The sequence below is a fragment of the Empidonax traillii genome, unplaced genomic scaffold, assembly GCF_003031625.1.
Source record: "Empidonax traillii isolate 1590-97213 ecotype Southwest subspecies unplaced genomic scaffold, ASM303162v1 scaffold526:size440949, whole genome shotgun sequence".
NCBI lineage: Eukaryota > Metazoa > Chordata > Aves > Passeriformes > Tyrannidae > Empidonax > Empidonax traillii.
Window position 1 is genome coordinate 194,473 of NW_020955719.1, and position 25,210 is coordinate 219,682.

At 36.9% G+C, this 25,210-nt stretch overlaps 1 protein-coding gene across 1 annotated transcript in view; it reads left to right on the plus strand.

The window, feature by feature from the left end:
- The window catches only part of PDE7B (phosphodiesterase 7B), a 174,622-nt gene that overhangs the window by 35,553 nt on the left and 113,859 nt on the right, over positions 1-25,210 (plus strand). The window contains exon 3 of the mRNA XM_027897025.1: positions 23,239-23,299. Within this exon, the coding sequence (XP_027752826.1) occupies positions 23,239-23,299 (61 nt within the window). The remainder of the gene's footprint in view (positions 1-23,238; positions 23,300-25,210) is intronic.

Consider the following 25,210-nt stretch of genomic DNA (forward strand, 5'->3'; position numbering starts at 1 on the left):
AATCTGTGGTACCAGTAGCCACAGGAAAAGAGTTTTTCTTTAAAAAAAACAAAACAAAACACACCCACAAACAAACAAACAAAAACATAAATGGCACATGTCACTACTTTTCCAATGTTAGGTTTTGATGCCAGACAGTAGATGAAATGAACATAGAATGAGTTCGTATCCAATGGAGAAATAATTTTAAAAGTTCTGATGCTTTCACACAGAAAAGAGTGGTTAAACATTGAGACAGGCTCCCCAAGGAAGTGGTGGAGTCGCCATCTCTGGAAGTGTTCAGAAAATGAGTAGATAATGACACTTTGCTGTTGCCTGAAATGTGGGCTAGTGGGCATGGTCATACTTGATCGAACAATGGACTTAGTACTCTTGGAGGTCTTTTCCAGCCTTAATAATTCTACAGTTCTATGAAGCCCTAATCCTAGCTAGGTCTTGTTTTTTGTAAAAGCTCATTGGTGACCAATTGCTTGTTCCTTCTCCACAGCCTGCTTGGAACTCCACAACTTTCACTTGACTGTTACTTGCTTGTGCTCATTTCTTTTATTAATAAATCAGGTCAACAGCTGTGGTACGAATAGGTAAATGCTACTATGGAAACTAAATTGTTAACTACAATTGCAGAAAAATTACATAGCAGAAGCTTGCAAAGTCTTTGTGGTTCATCTCAACAACATAACAGCCTCATGGTTACTGGCATATCTCCCAACTTCCAAGATAATGTCAGTGGCAAACAAAAGTACAGTACAGCTTTATTTTGTGTAGCATCTACCATGCAAACGTATTCTCACAGGCTTTACCCAGTAACACATATGCAGTATGGGAAATGCAAGTAAAACAATGTTTTAGCAGTAGCATTTTAGTTTTATTGAAGAGAGTTGTCTATAGCACATTTCTGGAGAATAGCAGTGTTGATCTGAATAGGATCAGCTGTTGAATACTTCCAAATACCAACATTCACCTTTACTCTATATGTTTTTTTACAAAATTTATTCCATAGGGATTGTGTTATAAGATCTGAAAGCCTGAGTATTGTGCAACTACTCTTTCCCATTATTAATGAACAAACATTCAGGGCTTTTATATTCTAGTGATCCTTTATTTATTTATTTCTAAATTTTGTATCTATCTGCCTCACCAAAGTCTTCCTTAGACTATTTCCCCAAATGTGGTTCCTTAAAAGTTGCTAAGTAACTGTTAAAATGCCTGTGCTGCCCACAGCTCTAATGACTACTTTTGCCTTCCCTTTATGTATATATACAATTGTTTTGCTTCTAAATCTTTACAGAACATGGATTTCTAGCAGAAAAATATCTGAAAGCGTTTCAATATGCAAGTAAAAAGGGCTGATTCTCTTCAATGTTTTTTTTTTGAGGCTTTCATAACCTGAGCCAATTATAAACTGAGACAACTGAGACAACAGCACTTGCAGATAGCAAATAGGATAAGTAACAATAAAAATGTCTCTTGAACATCTCCCTTTTCAAAGGCTCATACTTCTGACAAAGGTGCATCCTTTACTTGTTGATCCTGCCCCTGTTGAGAAACTTAAAAAACATATTTTTGTATAAACAGGTGACTGACATTGCAACAGCATCCCTGCTATATTGAAGCCAATTCTATATGATCTGGTGCTAAGGGCCTACTGCTAAGAGCAGTGATTTGGTGTGTGACAGGCTGCCATCTCCCAACTTGCCAACCCCTAGATCACATGCAGTTTGGAGTATGCATGTGCTCCATATGATCTCTTGAATTTGTTCTTCTTCGCTTAGTGCCATTAAAGACTGAGTGGATTAGGACCAGTGGAGAGAGTCAGCAATGTTCTCTGTCTTTAGATTTGGACAACGGTATTAGGAGAGAAAGGCCAAAGTATCTGTAGCCCTTTTGTGGTCTTTATTGGTTAATAGCTATTTAATGTAAAATACTGAGCAGATTCAGGAATCTAAACCCCAGCCTTTTCTTTCCCAGGTGATACTACCATGAGTGCCAAATGTTGCACACTTACTCTTTCCCTATTGCAAACCAGTCTGTGACTCTTCACTCCAGTAGCTTAACTGTGTTTGATATCCTGAGCTGGCCATTATCTGCAGTAAAAGAGAGAGCACTCACGTATTTTCATCCCTTTTGTGGCACATTAGGCAGCCCTGTTCATTTTGGATGAGATATTTACATATATTTAGATATGCCTTAAGCGCAAACCTTTAGGACATGTGGGCCCTAAGGCCCATTTCAGTTCTCAGATGATATGTTCCCAGATGAGACTGGCAGGGATTTTCCACAGGTGACTCCATCTAGTTCAGTAAAACCAGCTGCTGAAATAACAGTCAGTTTATGAACAAGCTCTAAAAAGTCACTTTCAAAAGTTTTGTATCTTGTCACCACTGTCATCTCTCGGGAATATCTCTGTTCAAGGCTGGCTCAGCAATAACACCTCTTTGCCTTCCCTTCCATGTTCAAACCCAGAAACCTCTTCTTTGAGGAAGGTCCAAGTTCATGTCAGGTTGGTGTTCATTCGTCAACACACCCTTGAAGACAGGCAGCAAACTGCTTAGCAATGATAAATATACCAAGAAGAACATCTTCAAGGCAAGAGGAAAAGTTGCTGTCAAAAACTTACAGAGCAGGGGTTTTGATGATGGCATATTCAAATATGCAAATTTCATCTGTTCTACCTTAGCACCTTCTGTACACTTGTGGTCCGATGAAATTTCTTTAAACTAAAGACAGGATTTAAACTAATGACAGGACATCATCTTCTGAAGCAATTTGTGTTAGTTTATGTTCAAGTTGGTAAAAGATAAATATGAGAATCAGTGGAGACAGAAGAAAAACATACTAAGGAAAGGATAGAGGATGAGAGTATTAGGACAAAGTATAGCAGTCTACAGACAGAGGAAACTGAAAGAATAATTCAACAAAAAGATCTGGGAAATTACTGCAGAGCTGTGGAACAACAGAAGAAATACAGCTTAAACAAGTATGAACGTATAACATTATACTAAATAGCAGCAACTTTTTTTTTTTTTTAAAAACCAAACTATCAAATTCCTAGATAAAGTAGGATAGAGATGAAGGACCTGATTTGGCTCTAGTGTATATTAAATTTAAATGATCTTTGAAATCAGAGGCAAATAGCAAATCAGAGGCAAACAGCAAACTGGGTCTAAACAAGAAAATACCAAGTTATGGAAAAATTTAAGAAACACTGAAAATACTTTTTAATGCTAGGTTGTCAATATGCACATTCACAATCCTTTAACTTATCCCACTCTCTCACCAATCCATACTATTTTCCAGAAGTATCAGAGCTCAAAGAGCGAGGGACAAAGACCGGTGCACAACATTATCTGCAAACTAGCAGCATCATTCTATATGGGTACAGTAATTTTTCTCTGTGTTTGTGGGCAACCGTTACAAGAATATACTTATAGAGATCATACCTTAAAGGACAGCAGATATGGACAAGTAACCTTTCTCAGCTATTAAATTTTCAGTAACAGTGAGATATTGCCTTGATGACAGATTGTCAGATAATTTCCAGTCCTTGCAGATACAATGTTCCTTTTTTGCATAGTGAGATTTCTATTTTCAATAATCTAAATTTTCCCAAATTCAATTCAACAAGCAAACATCCATTTAAGCACAACTCTATTTCTGAAATTATACATTTACAAAAGTAAAGATTTTGCTACTTTTTCAAATGCTCTCTACAGCAATTCTCTCTTTATGCTAAATGTATTCTTTATAATACTCATCTTACTCTTAGAACAAAATTCCTTTTAAAAATAAAAATTTTGTGTTTTTTTAATTTTGAAGAATTTATCTTTTCTAGGAACAAGCTATTTTTTCACATTTTCAAACTCTCCACAAATGTTTTATCTTTATTTAAGTTCTTTTTGCCTTCCTCTCACATCATGTTGAGTCTATCACATTAATATCTCTGCCTTCATTAATGGACAGTTTATTCTTATTGCAAATATGAAATAGCAACACAGACATCTTTGCAGATTTCAGTAACTGTGCAAATGAACAGACCACCATCTTAACTTTAGGAACTGTGATGTCTGCAACCAGTAAAAATAATTAGTATTCTAGGAGGATTGATGGTTTTTCAGGGTAGAAGTGTGATGTACGTGCTGGGTGTGATGGTTAACACTATAATCTAAGAATGCAAGCTGTGTAAATTCAATGCATAATAGAGTATGCATCAAATTTTATAGACACTATTCATAACAAGTTGAACTGAACTTATATTGCTGCAATTCTGTTAATTCAGGGAAGTTAAATCCAGTGTGAATTTAGCCTACTTAGTGTACCATATTAGCTACCATCAACAGCTGGTGCCATCCTAAACTCTCGAAGGAGTCAAATCCTTCTTTGAAGCACTTGGCAATGCAGGGAGTCTTCTCCCTCTTGTCCCTTGCTGTAACCCGAAGTGTAATTCTACACTGATTTCCACCTTGAAACTTGGCTATGAGGTACTTCTCTCTTGCCAGCTAGAATCACTTGGGCTTTCATGAGCCTCTGATGATGGGAATAGTACAGCGGATTTAAATGACAGGACCTGGTCGTCTCCTGGAGAGTAACCTGACCATGATTACTGGTTTTAAAGCATAAAAGTTTTATCATAACAGCATATCTAACAAGAAATAACAGAGAAGGTTGCCTAGCGTGAGTATTAATGAAAGCAAGGGAGGAGAGCTCACACACTGTGGACCGCATGCTTTAAATTGGATTTGGACTCGTGTTACATTCCTGTGCTGAGAGCCTTTTGCAAGTGGTCTGATGCTAGCAAGAGCCTAGCTTATTCTGGGACTAAATTGAACCAAATGGCCTAAATGGGAGATATGCAGAGATTATAACTGTATCTGTCTGCTTAGACTCTCAGGATTCAAAAGCAACAGGCCAGCTTTCTGCAATTTCAGCTCTTTTAACACATTTGAGCCAACACAGAGAAGGTAAAATGGAGCTTTAAATTGCAGGATATTTTTTTTTTTCTGGAAGGGAATGGTTAAGGCAACTGAATTTTTGTCTCCCACTCTCACTGTTCCCCAGGGAGGAGCAGTGTTTGCCACTGCTTAATAGGTGTAGATTTTTCTTGCTGGCCTCTTTCAAAGCTGTCGGACAGAAGTGTGGAGTCAGTGGACCACGATGCCCCTTTAAGACTTCCTCTCAGCTGTCTGTAACAGTAGCAATATTGTGCCCTGCTTAAACAGCCATCATTCATTCTAGATGGTCTGGCTTTCCCTGATTGCTGTGAGCCTACAGTGAATTCCTCCACACGTGCATAAATATCAGCGTAGTAGTCACTGGTAAGGACTGTTACAAATCAATAACAATATTTCCCTTAAGAGTGCTGTTTTCACACATATGAAGTAGAAAACAGGAGCAACTTGTAAAGCTATCTGTAAATAGTAGTCTTATACAGGAGTCCTAAATGCACTTTATTCCAAGAAAATAATTAATTAATTTGAAGCTGTGCTATCTAAATGTCTGCAAAGGTGCAAAAGCTACCAGAGGAGTGAACAGAATTGTAGGAATCCAGAGCTCAATCGCCTGCTCCATCTCCACCTCAGTGGCCAGCTCGCCTTCCTGCTTTTCCTGTACCATGCAGTGCTCTACAAACATTACTTTGCAAACATTATGTAGGTGGGCCTCACAACATCTCTGTCAGGTAATTAAACGCAGAAACCTCACACTGCAAACAGGGAAAGGGAGGCTCTGAGCTTGGCTTTCTTGCCAGGCTTACAGGGATAAACAGTTTCACAGTAATTCACCCAGTTTCAGGGGATTGCTTATTAGTTCTATATTTTAGCAATTGGGAGGACTTTACTAATCCATGAAATTTGACATGCTTCACAGCAATTTCATCCTCAGATGGACTTGGTCTCACTCCTCACTCCATTTGTCACTGTGGGCTGTTGGCTGCTTTTAATCTGCAGAGGGAAACAGTTACTGGGTACTCCATTTCATCCTTTAATGGGCCCCTGAAGTGTGTACTACAAACAAAACTGCCACTGACTGTCATGAAGTGAGATTGCAGTGGCTACTCAGCTGCAGGCACATAAAATGTGGTGAGAAAAACCCTATTCCAGCCCATACTAATTAATAAAGTAATGGTAGAAAAAGTCCTGGAATTTGCCAATTGTATGATCAAATCATTATCAATAACTGGGTGTATTCTTGGACAGGACTGACTAGGACCTTTACAAAGAATTCATGGTTCGGTTTGAGAAGTTCACACTGGGCAGGGAGTCAGTAGCATTTTGGTTGCAGCCACTGTTTCGGAGACTAACAGAATTTAATATGATAGACGTGAACTATTCTGTGCCAGTTGACCTAAAAGAAGAGTTCCTGGCATCATTAATTTGCTAATATAGACAACACTTTAATGTCCAAAATGGAAAGTTCAGACAATTTTTATGTTTTACTAGAATATGTGCAAAGAATGATCTTCCAGATAATACTTTGCCCTGATGAAAGCACTGATCAGCTCCTAAAAACTGATGTAAAAAGGCTATATAGTATTGTTTGTGATTATGAGATATTTTAAGTACTTTCCATGAAAACATGAATTTAAATTCTTGTTTTAGCTCCTTTTTCTAAATTCTCTCCAAAGACTTGTATGATCTGCTGTTGTTCACCTCTTTTGTAATGCAGAGCTTGTGCTGCCCCGTGGTTTGCTCTTCAGGAGGATGGTTGTGTTATGAACTGAAGAACTGAGTCTGTAGCTTGCTCATGTTTTCACATGTAAATTTGCATTTGTTCATGTATATCCTGTATTCTGGACAAAACATTTTCCTTTCATTTTGAATAAGGTGTAAAGAGGTTTGGAAAGATGTAACCCTTTCTTATTTGGAAGAAGGCCAACATATCTGGTCATTTTACTGTTCTGGAAGCACAGCCCACTGATGTCACTGGTCAAGGAGAAGTGTTTCTTCAAAGGCTTGCTGATGCTCTCTCTTCTCTGGGAGTGATGCTTCATTATTGTAATGTTGCATGGGATAAAGAGTGTTTCTGGCAGACTTTGAAAGTATCAGTGTTTTGGTATAAAGGCTATTGGTGTTCTTTGTTAATAATCTCTGCAGGAGGTGAGGTAAGATAGTTGTTTCTTTTTGCTGAGCGACAGATACCAGGTCTACCAGATGTAAGATGCAGGTTGCCAGGATTTAAAATGATGGTTAGACAAAGTTTTCAAAGATGGTTGGAAAAAGATTTATCTAGATACTTTTGTGGCTACTTCACTGTGCCTGGTCTAGCTACAGAGGGCTAAGCGTTTTTTAGTAATTGCTCTTCTTTATAAAAGAAGCCTTGAGTTTTCACTGTGTCTTATGGTTTTAGTAAAGATTGTTGAAGAACCCTCTAACAGCATACTTTCCCCATTATCTCTTCTTATGGGCTCTCAAGTGGTCCTTGCAAACTCCTGATTTTCCCTTTTAAAATACCATATTGATGCTTTATTTAGCTGGCTGTTGGGTGGAGACACTAATGTCCTGGACACTTGTGGTGAAGGCCAACAGAGTAGACAAGGTTGCGATATCTTGTGTTTGTTTTGTGAAAATGTTCAGGAACAAAATTATAAAATATTTATTTTATGTATTGTTTCAAGTATTATGCAAAACCAATAAAAGTAAGTTGAAAGAAAACATCAGCATTTCTGATTTTAAATATCAAAGGGCAGGAAATTCTCCATCCTTGAATTTCCATTGGGATTATAGCGATCTACTGTTTTGAAATTCCCTGCTTTAGTGTGATATAATGTATAAAGGATAAGCAGGATCAAGATGACATTGAATTTCAGCTTTGTTTAGTTTCAGTTAGACCGTTCATAGCCATCACACCATTGTAAGGTGACATCCGTAAGCTTCCAAAGATATCACAACCTAAACACTTTTTGATACTGGATTAACATCCTTTCCATGGGAATGACACATTTTTAATCTTTTTTCCGGGCTTCTATGTTATTACAACAGGCTTTTTTAATCCCTTCTATATAGTCACCAGATAAAAATAAATGTGTGTTCAAACAATGTCAAATCCCCGTGTTGAGAAGGGAGGTGAACTTAGGACAGAGCTTTCTCCCATAAAGGAGAAAGTATAACTGTGGGATAGAAAATATACTTCGTAATACTAACCATGCTGGCCCATGTCATATTTAAAGTTGATTTTAGTGAGCACCAGCAAAACAGTTCAGTAGTAGCTGAACAAGTAAGTCTAGTAAAGGTGAACAGGCAACTTTGAATGAAGGGCTATGTCATCCCAGTAATGTCAAGAATGCTGCTGATGGCTTTGATTTGGTGGACATTCAGTGATGAACAGAATCTGTTATTTAACTCAAGTGTAGTTAAAACAATAGAAATAGTAGAAACAATAGACAGTAGTTTTATTTAATGATGGTGGTTTAGAGATAGGTGTAGAGGGGGAAGGGTACCTTTCTGCTCATCAGAAAAGCAGTGTTGAGTCTTGCTTGCGATCAGGGCTGATGGTTGCTATCTGATTTGTCTGCACATGGGGGATGCTGAGTACTGTCCACATCTGTTCCTGGGGAAATTACTGTCTGTTGAAGCTGGAATTACTAAGCAGCACTTGCCCAGTGTCAGTAGGCCTTCTAATTCAGCTGGAGCATGATTTCCATTGGCCAAAGAGGGCTGTCTATCATCTAGAGATCAATTTAGCAATGGCTGGAAATTGAACTACTCAAGTAACCAATTTCTAATTTATTAGAGAACTATTTTTTTCATTTACAGAATCAAATATTGCAATAGATGTTTCCTAATGCACCAAGGAAGGAGACCTCAGACATAAGGAAAACAAAAAAGAAGAAAAACATTGAAAAACCCACACAATAACTTTCTTATCCTACTCTTGGATTACTGTACATCCAGATGGGAAGATTAGTTTTACTTAGAGGTTTTTTTAACTTAAGGAGTTATTGTTGATTGCTTTCAAAATTAGAATCTCTTTGGTTTCAGTTTTATGACTTGTTACCAAGGCTGATTAGTCTGAAAACAAAAACTTCATCAGGATAAATCCTTCTGTGTTTCCCCTTGAAGGGAAGTCCTGAGAAGACAGTCTTCATCTCTATCCTCATCCCCATTTTTGAACAAATCCAATTAGTTTCATACCAGATGAACATGTCAATACTAAACACAGAACAGACCATCTGATACGCAATGCTGGCAGTGCTCATCCTCTCCTCATGGTTCCTTTTGCTGCCGATGTGTGATGCCTGCTGACTACCCAGGGATTCATCCAATGGTTTTCAGATGGGAAGAGAGGAGGAGGGGCGGTTGGGGGGGAGCAATGTATATGGTCATCTTTAGATAAAGAATCACTTTTGCACCAATCAGGATCTTTACTCCCTCAGCAGATTAGGGTCAAACAGAGCCTTGAACACTCACCAAAACATTACCTGAATGTGTGGGATTTACTTACATGCATGTTCATAAGGGCAAAAATAGTCAACAAGCACAGGGCTGTTTTAATAACTGTGTTCTTAAGTCACCGAGGTAGGTGCCTTTCAGTAATAAAATCTTCTTAGTGTTTCTTTTTTAATGTGACATCTGTTTTCAAAATATCTCCCCCCAAAGCTGATTTTTCTGGCCTAAGTTGCTCAGTCGACTTTATGAGGTGAAAGTGCTCATCATGCAGCACTGTTAGTTCATGTATTCACTCACCCATTACTCAACAAGATAAATGTAGTCATATTGTTAATGTAAGAAATAGTACACAGAGCTAGAGGCAACTGGAATGTTGCTCCCTACTCTTTCAGTGGGCTGGTGACCTTTAGCAAGTTTATGTAATCAGTCCTTTCCTTGATTTCCCATCTGCACAGTATCTAACTGTAAAACCTTGCCTGCCCCAAGGGTAATGTTAAATAATATTGTAAAAAAGACCCTTACAAAATATGGAAAGAACTAAAAAATTATACAAATCACAAGAGAGACCAGATTTTTTTCGCTTGCAGAGACCTATTAAAAACTTGCTACATTATTTGTATCAATCTACTTCAGTCAGTAGGTCAGCATTGCATTGCCAGTATTCAAATAGAAGAAATGCATCTATTTCATAATAGATATGTGTCTGACCAACATGAGTTTAAATCCAAATGCAAATTTCATGTGTTTCCATTTAAACAGTGGATACTTCAAAACCTCCTTTCATTGGAACCCAGCACATTTCTATTGAGAAACTTGTTTGCATGGAAAGGAATTTTCACCTGGGTTATTAATTAGGATTGCACAGCATAAAATGAACAGTACCTTTGGGTTTTAAAATAAAGTCAGCCAAGATAATTAGATACAACTTTGTTATTTATGTATTATATGTAAAAATCTGTTTCAAAAGAATTTTTTGAAATGCTAGGAAAATAAGTTTAAACAAAGTTTCAAGAGGCTGATGTAAAAAAATGCCATTGTTCTTTCTTTCTGTAAAATGATATGGATGTGCCACTTGTAATATGTGCAGTTTTATGAGTAACATAGCTCGAGTATATTGTGATAGATGGGAAACTATGACTCCTTTGTAAAGAATGACAACTGTCTGCCATATGTAAATACTACAGACATATAAATAATAATGTACAAATGTTTTAAAAAGAAAATTTTTAAGAAGAGGTGTTTTCAGATTCTGGCAAGGAAAGCTCTTCTTCTCCTTGCTCTTGAACACTGCACTGTACGACTTCTAAACGTACCACTGCTTCCCACAGAGTATAACTTACTCAACAATCCTTACCCCCAAGAAATTATAGCTGTATTTTTATACTTCATTATAAGAATATAAGGCAATATACAAAAGTATGTAATAGTATAAAATAAGAAAATGGGAAACATTATTTTCCTTACTGCTTTATCATTTCTCTAAAGCTAAGAGGAAATTAGAGGATTTACCCAAAGCTTCAGAAAAGGTGTTGTTTACTGTGAAGGAAATGGGATTTTTCCTTTAACTGTGTGTGAGTCTTACAGCTGTATTGTCCTATTCACCTTGTACTCTTCCCAAGTGGTCAATTAGTCCTAATAAAGGTCACCAAAAAAGTATTAAAAACATCTTTTAAATTCCTTCATAAAAATGCAATTAATCTAGAGCTGTTAAACAGTCCGTGCTGTCCTCCCTCTATAACCAATTGTTCTGGATATCCCACACATCCTGGTGAGACCATTAGCAATTCCCTTATTTCTGCTTACCTGTCAGCCACCTTACTGTCATGAGGCAACTGAGAGAACATTTTTCAGTTTGCAGATCCAACCTCTATCATTCAGGATTAGCACTGATTTTAGAGTCCAAAAGTACAGTTGGTGCTTACATTTAGAGTCAGCTAAATCCTTCTAACTATATATGATGTAAAGTTAGGCATCCAGGCTTTCTCTGTAATCAGGTGGGCTTAAACTAATCTCTGGAAATTTCCTTCCCTCTTCATTTGAGAACATAAAAATCTAGAGGTCAGTTTCCTCAAGTGAGACTCAAAAAAGCTCACCATAGTTTTAAATATTATTTACATGTTAATTGTTTGGGAGTTTTAGAAAACAGACATTCTACCAAAACAGAGACTTCATTTAAAGAAATAACTTGGTAAGACATTCAGTATCTTAGAACTTGTTTCAAAATATACAGGGAGAATGATTTTTTTTTTATTTGAGCCTTTCATATAAAAATTGGGATTTCAAGGAAAAAATTTAAAACCAAGAAATTTTAGGAATTGTTTTTCAATTCCATCTTTAACATAAATACATAATAGCAGTTCCACTTAAATAGCACAAAACAAAAAAACAAACAGATCCAAGAATAAAATCTTTTGAGAAGAAAATGATAGATAATACACCCAGTTTTCCCCTTGGGGAACCAGATAAAGAATGAACTATATTTGGCAGGTATTAGTCACATTGCTTAGTATGCCTACTGCAAGAAACTCAGATGTATGGTGATAAGGTTGGTAAAAGACACTGAATAGAAATGATGCCATCCATATCAGTCAGAATAAAATTGATTAATACTGAAAGTCATAGGCATTGCCTGGTTTTGTGCAGACAGGTAGGGAATATACGATAGAAACTTCACCAGTAAAATGTTCACCATGTCGACTTTGGCAGGTAAGAGTGGAAGATACGAGCAGAGGTGGGCCAAAAGGCAATGTAAGATTATTCCCATGACAACAGGAGTTAACAGGTTAACATTTTTTAGCTCTGCAGATGAAGTACAGCTCTCAGTTTTCCCCCAGAAGAACAGCATGTAGATGAATAGGGAGTAACAGGAGACAAGGCTTCGCCATTTTTGCAAAATACTTCAGGTTTCCTACATACAGCAGAAAGACATCTCTTCCAGAGAATTTACCTTCAGAAGGTAAATCAAGATGAAGGGAGGGAACCATATTCAGCCAAGTCCTTCTCTAACCTTCCTTTAGATCCCACAAATAGTAGGTGTTGTCGCCTCTTAGCAAAGTCTGTAAAGAACAGTAACTACTTCCTTTTTCTTGTTTCCATTACAAAAAAAGCTGGTTTACTAGAGAGGCATTCTATGAAATTTATTTGTGGCCTGTCTTTTCTAATAAATACTACTTTCCTTATCCAACATGATTTACTCTGTGTTGTAGTTAAAGCATAAGATGCATAACCTCTTTTCTACTGCAAAAATATAGTTCTTCGTCATAAAGTCTAAAATACTTTCATGTTTCTTACTGATGAAAACTTAAGAAAACAAAGCATGGCAGGTAAAGTGCTTGCAGTAGAGTTACTTAAGAGTTCTCTTACCCTCCAATATGCTCAGGATCTTATTTGGATTACACATAAAATTGAACTCTATAAGAACATTTCAAATTTGTTTGAATACCTCTTCTCTAAACAGGATTATGACAGCAGTTGCAGATAGCTATGAAAATATGATGGCTTTATTTTCTCTAGACTAGTGATTGATGTCTCTAAAAGGCATTGAGTGTAGACCTAGGGAACATTTTGTTCCCATGGAGTCTTTTTGCTGTTTTGTATTCTAGTTGTTTCTGCAGTCTAAAATAAATGCTTGTAAAACCTTGTACAGTTTTTGTACAGGGAATCAGGATGTACATCACTTGGGAAAGCCTTGGGACTCCAAGAGAAGAAGGAAGCTACCTGAACAATTCATTCCTTATGTAAACTTATGATGAGTTTTACAATAGTAAAACATTTGTAGGTGCTTTGTCCTTTCCTTTTACCACCTCAAGGGCAGGCATAGATTTAGTCTTGGCTTATAACCAGAATCTGTTGAGAAGTGACAGAAAAGAGCAGCTTTGTGCAGTAATCTGCACAAAGTAATCAGCCAACAATACACCTATTCTGAACTGATGCTTTCACACATAAAATAAACAAAAAACAAACCAAAACCACACACACACAAAAAAAAGTACCAAAAACAAAGAAAAAAAACAATCAAAAAACAAACACCAAAAACACAACCAAAACCCTCTGTTTCTGGGAGTTATTTCCAGGAAGAAAATTAGCCTTTTCAGTGTCACTCCAAAAGACTGCAACCTTGGAAACAGTAACTGATATATCCAAAAAATGTGGATATTTCCCTGTATCTTGAAATATGTTCATAGGGATTACTACAGTAGCATCTAAGTATTTCCTGATAATAATGACATTTGTATGGCTGCAGATAAGCTATTGATCCCACTTTGAAAGTTGACAAAGACATGTTAGTACCAATAACATTTTCTTTTAATACAGAAGATGCTTTCCTGCGATGTCTAATATGAGAATTTTTGAAATGCAAATTTTTCCTGTCAAAACAGTATTTGCTGGTTTGTTTAGGTCCATATTTTTAGGACATAGAAACATGATGCATGCTGGCTGTACTTGAAGTTATAAAAGCCATCTTTTCAGTGATAAGGTCACTTAGTTTTCTGGTTTGATTTCCTTTTCTAAACTGCACTAATATAAGAGCATCACAGGATCATAGGATCACAAAATGGGCCAGGTTGGAAGGGACCACAGTGAGTTATCCAGTCCAGCCTCCCTGCTCAGGCAGGGTTATCCTAGAGCACATGGCACAGGATTGCATCCAGATGGTTCTTGAATATCTCCAGTGACAGAGATACTCAATGAGTATTACACAGAAGTACAATAAACACTTCTAATTGATAGCTACGACCATAGAAGCATGTATTAAACAAGATAAAATACCAGTATAGATGCCCATTTTTACAGTATGTGTTTGATAACATGCTGGACAGGTGCCCATAAAATTTTGTATCAGGCCATTTCCATAGAACAATTGCAGATAGAGTTTGTCTATTAATATTACTAGAGTGGCAAAAGAGCTTCAAAATAAGTACCAGGCAGGAGACCTGAAAATGTTTGAGGAAAATCAGAAGAAAATTTAGGAGTAAAACTCATAGTGGTTGGTGATAAACTCAGAAGATACAGTCTGAAGTGAGCTTTTCATGTTGTGACACATGGAAATCATCTGCACAGCTAATGAAAACAAGGCCTGAGGCCATCCTTTGATGGCGTCCTCTTTGCACGGCAGTTGGGGCCCGGGTCTCCTTAGGGCATCATGTGTCCCCACAGTGTTGCAGAAAGGACTTTGTTCTAACAAAGTTTTATTTTACCCAGTTCCTTATGGATGGCAGACACCAAACTCAAAGTTACCTTCGGGAAAGAGCAAAGAGAGAAAGACATCAAGAAAAGAGGAAGGGAAAAACTCCTTTTTAACAAGATGGCAAATTTTGCAGTAATTGAGTGTCTATCCATGAGACCCTACTAACTTCAGACCCCAGCAGTGTGTGGTGCACACTGGAAATGAGAAACCATGGAAAAGTAGTTTCCTGCTTTCTGCCTCTAAGTGCTCTGTTTTCACTTCTGCTAAAGCTCTAAGCTTGCCAAGAAGTTCCATATGTGTGTTTTAAGGTTTGATGACTTCTAACTCTCTCCTGCATGGTTTATTTGGTCCAGTGTTATTTCTGTTACCTAAGTATGCATCTATGCCAGAAAGTGAGTGAAAGCAGTGGATTTGTGAACACATTACTTAGTTGTTGGTACTCTTTTGGCATTGGTTGTTCTCATCAACTCCCATTCCTTAAAAATTAAGTCCTAGAAAGGATGAAAAAGGACTTCCAATATTTTAGGGAACCATGGGTGTCCAGTTCTTGAGAAGAAAGTGGCCACAAGCAGGTGGCCACTGGTGCTTGGTACCACTCAGAAAGTGGTCAGGAAGACAGTCTTATTAGGCAGATGCCTGTGTCAGCTCACTGGTACTCAATCTTGTAATTCCTGAGACTATGCTTTTGTATGCAAACCATATGGCATGCAGTGGGCACACACAAATAAGCAGGTGCCAGAATTCTTCCCACGTTTCTCTGAACGGCCTGAGGAGACTCTTCAGGAGACTCGTTCTCCCATAGACTTTTGACTTGCTTATTGGAAAGAGTAGTGTGTCAGCTGGTATTTCTGAGGCTTTGACCCTTCCTTTGATCCACTAGATCAGTGTGACAAAAACATGCAGTTGAAACTGAGACCTAAATTTTCACAAATTAATCCCATATTTTATTCCCATTAGATATTGCAGTAGAAAGTGAAAGTTAAAATGGCCATGACTATAGAAAGCAACTAGGAAAACAGCCCAGCTCTACAATTCAGAGGAGGAAAGACAATTATGTGGTCCAGAAAACATTTAAATATAGAGAACTTTGATGTTTCACATCAGAGTAACAATAAATAAAGAGAACATATTTGCCTTTTCCCTAATACTGGTATTTTCCTCCCATCTTCCCTCCCACTTAAAATTGTTTTTGTGGTGGGAGGATCCATTAGGTAATCTACAGATATTTTACATTTGTTAAATGTAAACTAGAAAATAAACTGTAATGCATTTTCATCCCATGAGGGTAAAACTTGTCTGCTCTTTAACATTTCTTGGATGATGGCATCCCCTCAGAACACACCTAGGAGTTGTGCCTTGCCTGTTAATGCAGACTCAGCTGTGACTTATTGCCTATTAAAACCCAACATTTTTATTGTTTAGTAATTCTGGATTTGGCTCCTAGTGCCCCTGTTATAAACACTTAAAAGTAGGGATGCCATATTGAAACACTGACAGATTCTCATGGGAGTCAGGGCTAATGAAGTCACAAGCTGTTAAACTTTTTTCCCCTAACTGAAGAAGAAAACAAAGCAGTTAAACTGCTATATCCCTTTTCCAGCAACATTAATCTGTTTCAAGCCACTCTTAACTGTAGTAAATCACAGGTTTGTGAGAAAATGAACCGCCTAAAGGTTCACCTCAGGTTATTTAGCCCACAAACAAGATGCTGACTACTGGCAACAATGTTGGTTGGGTACTGTTGCTCAATTTAGTTGCAATTACTTATTTTGCTGTGTCTTCTGTTCAGACTAGCCGAGGGTCTAGCATGGTAAATTCCAGAATGAAATGCAGTGCCAGGGTGCTGCTGGAGATTGACACTGACAGTGTTGAAAGGCTACTTGAGCAACATGTTTTTAACTTCTTGGAGGGAAGAAAAACCTTCCCTTTCACTGGGGAAACTTGGAAAGGGAGAAGCTCTCAAAACAAGTCTGCCCAGACAGAGTTATTCTACTCTGCAGAAAATCATCCAGATGTTAATAGAACCTGAATTTTCAGTTTAAGTATGCCTCAATGTTGATAATAAATAGGGAGGTTGGAAACTTAAACCATGAAATACAGTATAGCTGCAATTTAATAGTTGCAGTGCAATAGTAGTAATTTGAAGAGCAACAAATACAGCACTCTGGCTTCTAATAGTATTTTAGAGGCAATTGTCAGTGTGCTATGATTACACCACAGTTATAAATGGATGGACATACGTGTAATACACACTCGTTCAAGAGAAGCGTACTTTTTTTCAGCCCTATTTAGTGAAACCCTTAATTTGTCAAATGTAGCTCTGAATCTTCAGGTAAGTATAAGATTTATCTATAATCATTATGGGCACTGTTAATAAGTCCTTGGGAAGTAATACATGAAACCAATTACAATTTCTTATAGACCTTGGGCAATTTCATTAGTTGAAAGATTCAAGTAGTGTTCGCTACCAATGGGAATGTTTTTATATGTAATTCTAAAGTTGTACTCATTGCACATATATTTTCATGTAAGAAAGGCTGAGAAAAGTTCTTGAAGAATGCAGTCAGCAATTCAAGGTCACATGAATAGGGTGATCTTTTTGCAATTATCATCTCCAGATAAAATGGATCAAATATGTGCCTGTTAAAATTAAAATACGGTGTGATATAGAGAAAAGTAGATTTTGTCTCTAAATAAATAAAAACAATGGCTTTATTTCCTTTGCTCAGGTCAACAAAGACCATGGGTAAAGGTTCAGCAAAACCCAGAAATATTTGACGTTTAAATGTATCTCAAGATTATGCAGAGTATCGGTAGGGAACTTCCTTGTTTTACATAAACATTGGTTTAATCACTAGCAGATATTACTATAAGGCTTTATTTTGGAGTACACGATTGTGAAAAGCCTGCAGTTGAGATAGATTGCACATGTCAGACTGTTCTGGTAGTTCCCGTACTTTCTTTAGTTCCCGTCAGAGACCAGAGACAGAAGGGGAAATACCTAACACAAGTGTAACAAGGGATTGGATATCCTAAAGTTCCTACGCTCTGGTATTTCATTAGGTGAATCAATCTTAAAAGTTCTCCCATGCAACCTGAAGATGAACAGCATGTGGCCTGACTCTTTTTGAAATATTGCCCTTAATTTTCAGCTATTTATGAGTGGTCCATTGTTTTATAAAAGTTTGCTAAGACTTAACAAGTAGTGTTGCTTTTTACATAAACAAACTTTATAAATCCTTAGGCAACTAGAATGATGTTTTTGCATGCTAGAGAGCTTTAATCAAGTACCTTTTAAAAGTGATGGACAAAGCAATGTAACAGGAAAACAGAAACGTGAGTAACAGTAGCACTTTTTTGCCTCTGAGATTATTCGTTTATTCTTAAAAGCATAGAAGCTTTTTGCTCTGCCTTAACTTCTTTTAATCAGATGTTCTGTGAATATATTTTTTACCCTCTTTTCCAAAGGAATAAAAAAATTATATATAGTACTCTGGGGAAAAAAAAAAAAAAAAAAAAAAAAAAAAAAAAAAAAAAAAAAAAAAAAAAAAAAAAAAAGAAAGAAAAACTCTTTTACCAAACTATAATGTCAAGTGGAATCCACTTCTGTCTACTATTGGTAAGAGCAAAGCATAATAACTTAAGGTTACTTTAAAAAAAAGGAATCAGATGAACTCTTAAAAATATTTGGCATGGAATTAGTGTGCAGTTAACACATCTCCTCTATTTGGAAGTACAAGAATCCCTGTCACCTCCTGCAAAAAGAAAGTGATCCAACATTTATTGTCATGTTTGGCTGATCATGTATATCAAGTATCTCACCGATTATTGCAATGTTGGAAGAGACGTGTTGAACTCTATACTCAGGATGTGGAGAACAGAACAGAGCAGAGTGAAGAAGCCTATAAAAATGGCTCCTACGCCAATAACCTTTTAACTGACTAAGCTGGCTTTGCAAAACTTGGTTGCCTGCAGCTTAAAAAGGTCAAAATTACACATGTTCAAATTTCATGCCAGAACAATTCCTATTATATTTTTTAAAACACTCTACACTCTTACATTATTAAAACAGTTGAATGTTAGATAAATGTTAATTATATGCCTTTAATAAGTAGAAAATTATCATGCCACTTACTGCAATTCTCATGAAAAACACAAACCTTTCTTTGCTGAATTTTATCATAGGAAAGAATTTAGAGCTATTTATTTCAATTACTTGATTTGCATCTCTCTTCCTAAAATGAGTAATGTATTAATCCATCAAATAGATGGAAGTTGAATAGAATGACTTCAAAACTGATTTTTCATAGGTAAAGTTTTCTCCACAACATTAAAAAAGAAAACAAAAACACCAACAAACTAAGGGCACATTCTGGCTGGCGTATATACACCCCATCTATTGCTACATATTGCTACATACCTCCAGTCCTCAAATGCAGCTGGTGTGAGCCCAGGCATGCTGGAAATGGAAACCCATCCAACCCATGATCACGTAATACCAGAGAAGTAATATGAGATGCATTTCTGCATTAATACCACTAACTAGAGTAGATTTTCCATCCACTCTCTGCATGAACGTTTTTTCCTGTTAGTTGAGCCCTACTTTTCTGCAGTTTTACTTACACTGTTTTGGCACAGGGCTCCTTGCAGATAACTTCCTATTTTCCTTCCTCATAGTATCCCACAAAGAGGTCATCTTGCCTGAGAGTACCCTTCTCCAATAGAGTCTTTGTCCATGGAAGATGGTGCCTGTGTAATTAAGTATTTCCCTTTTCTGACAAGTGGTAGTGGGCCATCATAATCATTCAGGCTGACTTCAAGATCTCCAATTTACTTACCTCATCAAATGACTTGAGTTCATGTCACATTCCTTCTGAATACCATGTCCTTTTGTCCCTATTGTCTAACAGCAACTGTCTCATTTTTTCTTTGTTTATTTTTTTTTTTAAGTTCTACTTTCAGCTGTTCCATGATTCACTCTCTTTTCCATTAAGGACTTCTAAGTTTCATTCTAGTTCATTACATCTCAACTTGTGTAACAGACTCAACATCATGGCATGCATCTTATCTCAAAAAAGGGAGTTGAGAGTAGATCATTTATTAATTAATTTTCTTTTATAAATATTAAAAAAAATCTCACATGTATAATGGACTGCAGGCTGAAATCCTATGTGGAAATATATCTCTATTGCTGAAAATATTTTTAACTGAAAGTAACTATGCTTTCCTTTTCACCAGAAAGAGGAAAAACAGTCTAGTCCAGAGTTCAGTTATTCAAAATATATAAAGGTGTAATGAAAACTCTGAGGGGTGAATTTTACTTGTATTTGCCCATTTCTTTGTTAAATCTGACCACTTCAAAACACAGCAGTGTTTTAAGATTTTCAACAACAATGGCTCTCACATTTCAGGGGAATTGAACACTAGTGGTATTATTTTCAACAGGGCTGCCTTTGTAAACTTAATAGCCCAACATCCAGGATTGCACACGACAGAGTCAGTCCGGTCAGTATTGTATTAGTCCTAGCAATGAAAACCAAATTGAGATTTAAAGTACTCAAACTCAGGGATCATTTAAGTAATGGGTTTTATTATATTTTTAGACAGTGAAATCTTGGAACTTTAATGAGCTTCAAATATAGGTCAGAACTATGAATCCAACCTCATCATAGACTTCAAGAAGTTTAGTTCAGAGACAGGTCTTCTGTAGGAGTTCATTGCTCTTTCTAACTGGATTATATGTTTGATCTTTACAGCTCACCATTTATATGTGTATTTCTCTAAAATGGGAACAGAAAACTAGTGCTTCTTGCAGACCTGACTCCTCTGCCTACAGCTAGTGCTGCTTATGAGCAGCAGTTTCCAGAGGCTGTTAGGGAGTCTTTAAAGGAGACGTCACAAGCTTCACATGTGGTAATCCATACATGTGCAATAGGTCTCCTTATGCACAACAGATATGTCCAGGGTTATTCTTCCTCGTTTCTCTGCTTTCTGAGTAGTTGAAATTAAAAAGCAGACTAACCAGCCCCCAGTGTTAAATTCCTGTTGCTGCTCTAATGGATCCGTTATTGACCCTACAGCCAATTTAGACATTTTCAGGAGAGAAGGAGCAGCTGCTTTAAGACTACTTTGGAAATGTATTGGATCTGGAGACACTCTTGGCCACATCTCTCAGTACCAGCCCTGATGTACAAGCAGGCAGAACAAACCTAAACCAGAAAAGGAAGTAAGCCAGACCCAGAAAAGGACAGAGAAGCTTATCCAGCCCTGGCAGGAATTCATAGCTCTGATGGCAAAATCTCAGTTTTATCCTAATGATTAAATCCCAAAATCATTCCTTACTTCTTGTTCATGGAAAACATTTGCTAACAGCAAAAAAGCCCAAACGACCCTACTTTTTGGATGAGCAAAAACGAGTTCCTGCTGCATTTCTGTGCTACTTTACACAACCAGGATTCAACTAGGTCTTTTTCAGATGCTCTAAGCAGTTTGTTAACAGTTTATTTTTTATCCCAATAATGTGTAGCTATGAACTTTTACTGACAACAGAAATTAAATTGTTGCAGAACCTCTTTCTCCTGGTATTTGCAGCTGCAGTGGTAGTAGTGAAAATCAAAAAATCTCCTTGGCTGACTGTTATAACATGATTTTCAACCAGTTCTGTGGGTTGTAGGCATAAAGGGAATTCAGATAAGACTGTGAGTTTGTATACAGCTATCTGAATCTTACTTGCAAAGTTTCCAAGTTCATCCATCATCACAATGGATCCTGTGGGATGTTAGTGGACTCTGGGGAACGTTAGCTGTTTTCCCAATTTCATAACACTAAGACTGGTGAGTATTGTTAGATATTGTAAGACACCATTTACCAGTCTGATATGTGATGTTTACATAAATATGTCTGGAATATACAGTACTTCTGAGGGACAGAATTAAAAATAACCAAAGGTTTTCACAGAGCAGAATAAATCCAGGGAGGACGTGGGCAGTGAATTTTGACATGCTGTCTTGCATCTGTGTTTGTCTAAGTATGCTGTGGTTGTGAAGAAGTAGCTGGGAGATTTCTGTGAAAAGATGCCCATATCTTAACATCCTTCCTAGAAGAATAAATATTTTATTCCTATTTATAGGAAGGTATAAAAGCATTCATAAAGTTAGCTTTGAAATACTAGATGTTTTTCTTTAGCAATCTTTCAGTAGTATGTGCTCCCACCTAGGAAAGTTAATACAGGCGTCTGTTTACTCTTTGTAGATGTACTGATATACGAAAAGACTCTGTGTAGGACTTTTGTTTGTTTATTTGTGTTTATTTCAATATGAGGGAGGTGAAGGCTGTTTTAAAAACAGGGAGTTCCAAAAGCGTTGTTCATTTATGAAACTGTTGCCGTGTTTTATCTTCTTTGAAGTTCTGGGTCGTTTTACTTATCTGATTCTTCATAGGTTTTTAGATTTGCTGTGTCACTTTGATTAATCAAAAAAAAATGGCAAAAAGTACTAATGACTTCACCAGAGGTGCTGAAAAAGAGAAAGTGCATGAGAGAGAAAGGAGGAGGAATGGAAATGGACAACTCTCCATGCTTTTTCTAAACTTGACTCATTGTGCTTTTATTCCTATTTGGTCATACATACCAAAACCATAAATATGTAGAAAAGGAAGTATAGACTTCTTTCACCCATAAAATATGAGACCATCCTTAAGCCCCTGCATGAACTTTGAGAGTAGTGATACAAAACTGAATCTTTTTTGTAGCACCTGAAGAAACCACTACCAAAGTGAGTGGGATCTGTACACTGACTGGCTTTAATCAGAGCTGGATCAGACCCATGAGCCACACCAATTATGTTTCTTCTGGCAGCTAAACTGACAGGCCTGGCTTCATAAACTCAAAAATTATGTCTTGGCTTTGAAAACAACCCAACACTCCTGTATTCTGATCATAACTCCAAGGATGTTCCTTGACTGGGTTTGTTTGGGAGAGAGTCATCCTTGGTGATAGGGACAGACATCGGTCTTGAAAATGTATCTGTGAGCATTATATGAATATTATTTTTCATTAACAGAACATGTTAGCATAGAGACACAAATTATTTTCACCTTACAAGAAACAATTTTACTCATAAGTATTATGGAGAGTTCAAATTTTGTGAAATGACAACTTTGTTTAATAAATATTTAGGAGTTTGGGATTTTTTTTTTTAATAAGTTCATTTTACAGAGATACAAACTATTGGATCAGCACACCACAGTTTTGTTTTCAGATCATTCATTCCACAGATCCTGTTTAGGGTACAGCCTTGTGACAACTAAATCCACATACTGAAGAGGATTGCAATATCTGCCAGAGTTAAATGAAGCCTCCTATATGATTATGTCTGATGGTAATAACAAGCAGAAATATGGATCGGGCAGTAACTTAAAACATAGTTACCAAGGCAATAGATGTTACCTTGAGTTTGTCTTGGTAAACAGCCTGGGATACAGTGTCAACCCATCCTTGCACATTAGTGATGTCTGTTTTTTTTCTCAAACTTTGGCTACTTGCAATTAATTTCATTTTGACATTTTTACAATGTCTCTGAACATCTCTACTTCAAAACATAAACAGAAATATCAGAGGGTGAGGAGTATCACAGAGTCTTTAACTAAAAACATCCTTTTTTTTTTTTCCAGAGGTGCGGAGAAATCTCATTTGATAGTCCTGACCAGAATGCCAAATGTGTTCGCATGCTAGGTAAGGGTAAGAGTCTTTTCCCTTTTCAATGCAAGTGTGTGGAAATATGTTTAGTTCGGGATTTCTTCTCAAAAGTACATGATAATGACCATGACGATTCACAACATCTACATAACTCATCTACGTGTAGTCCTCACTGGTATATTCTTTCTGTGAACTTTCAATTATTTAAACAAAGTATATATGTTCCAGTAGTGTCCATATGCAGACGAAAATATAGCTATGAAAATCTCTAGATCAGACTTTGAGTTACATCAATCAAGAAAATTTCAATCACTGTGATTTTTCAGATTTGCACTGGTATAGCTTTGTAAAAATGAATATTAAGTAGAATTGTCTCTTCTTTGGAAACAATACAGTAATGTTCTGCTATGTTTCATTAATTTCTGTTACCAATTTTATTGTGGTTGTTTGTTTCATCTTCAGTGTTAGTACTGAAAAATAAACAGCACAGCTTGTATCACAGTGAAAGACTGGGAGTGTCTAAAAACCTAAAAGATAGTGTTTACTCAGAAAAAAATGAAATCAAAAAACTCTTGTAGGATGAAGTTTTAAATTCTAAAGATTTTGACTTGCCAGGGATGACACAAATAGAGGCTGTAAATTAGAGCATCTAATAACATGAAGATTTAAATAGTCACAATTTTTAAAACTGCAACTGGCAGCGTCTAGGAACTTAATTTCCATCTGGGTGCATAGATGTGTTCTGTAGTAACAGATTATGTGGTTTGTTGTTTACATTCATTAAATCCTATTGTCACAATAGACTTTAATTGCTGCAGAGAAATCTGTCATGCTTATAGTGCACAGATCCCAGCAGATGAACAGACACAATGGGCCATAATGATCTGTTACATCAATGATCCATGGTTAGACCTTCTTAATGGAACAAACTGACAGAAAAGATACACTTGTGATCCTTTATCATGCCAATTATAATCTACAGTGTAAATACAATTGAATTCCTAATACTCTAGTGCAACCAAGTATGTTATATCCATGCAATTGTTATCATGCATTAGGGGGGGGAAATGGGGGATGGGAGAGAGGAGAACAAAAAAATAAACTTCTGAGTGGGTTTGGTTTACCGTTTGGTTTGGTATTTTTATAACAAGTTAGTCAAAAAGCAGGAGTTTGGCATCTTCCTTAATGCAAACGATTCTTTAGGAGCAGTGAGAAGAACAAGATCTTGTTTCCATTACATATATTCTTATCCCTGTCTTGTAAAATATACATGTACAAGAATGAGAACATGTGCTGTATAAGGAAACTGCTGGGAATGTAAAAATGACTCCAAGAGCACATGCCAAAGGTGTAACTGACTCTCAGAAGTTACATCTCTTGTATTAAAAAATGTTTCACCTGCTATTATTATTCTTCAGTGTCTCTAACAAATTAAGGACTGTAGTGTCTTATATAATACAGAATTTTATATTTCACCCCAATGTATTCCAAACCACGTACAGAGCTTAAACTATTCTAAGTGCAATTTGGATATTCCAGAACTACTTTGTAAGAGGTATGGGAAATAGAAACCTAACAAACAGAAATATAGTAGAAGCTATGGTTGCTCTGAGGGCAGTTACTGGAGACAAACTCCACTGTCTGTGTTTATCACAGAAATGTGTGTGGTTCTGGTAGTGCTGTAAAGCCAGAGGGTGTCCACTTGGGTACCTCTCCTTTCATACTGAACTCTGTAGGGAATCAGAAACTATGAAGCCTGAAAGGTCTAAGACTTTGTGTCGAATGAGTCATGAGTGTCCAATCGCAGATTTTAAAAGGGAATAGAATTTCCGAGAGAACTTATCACAGTTTGTCACTTATCAACGTGAAGCTGACATTAATGTCTATGGGCATAACCAGTGAACAAACTCACAACATGCCTTCAGAGAGGGACATCTTTCTTGACTG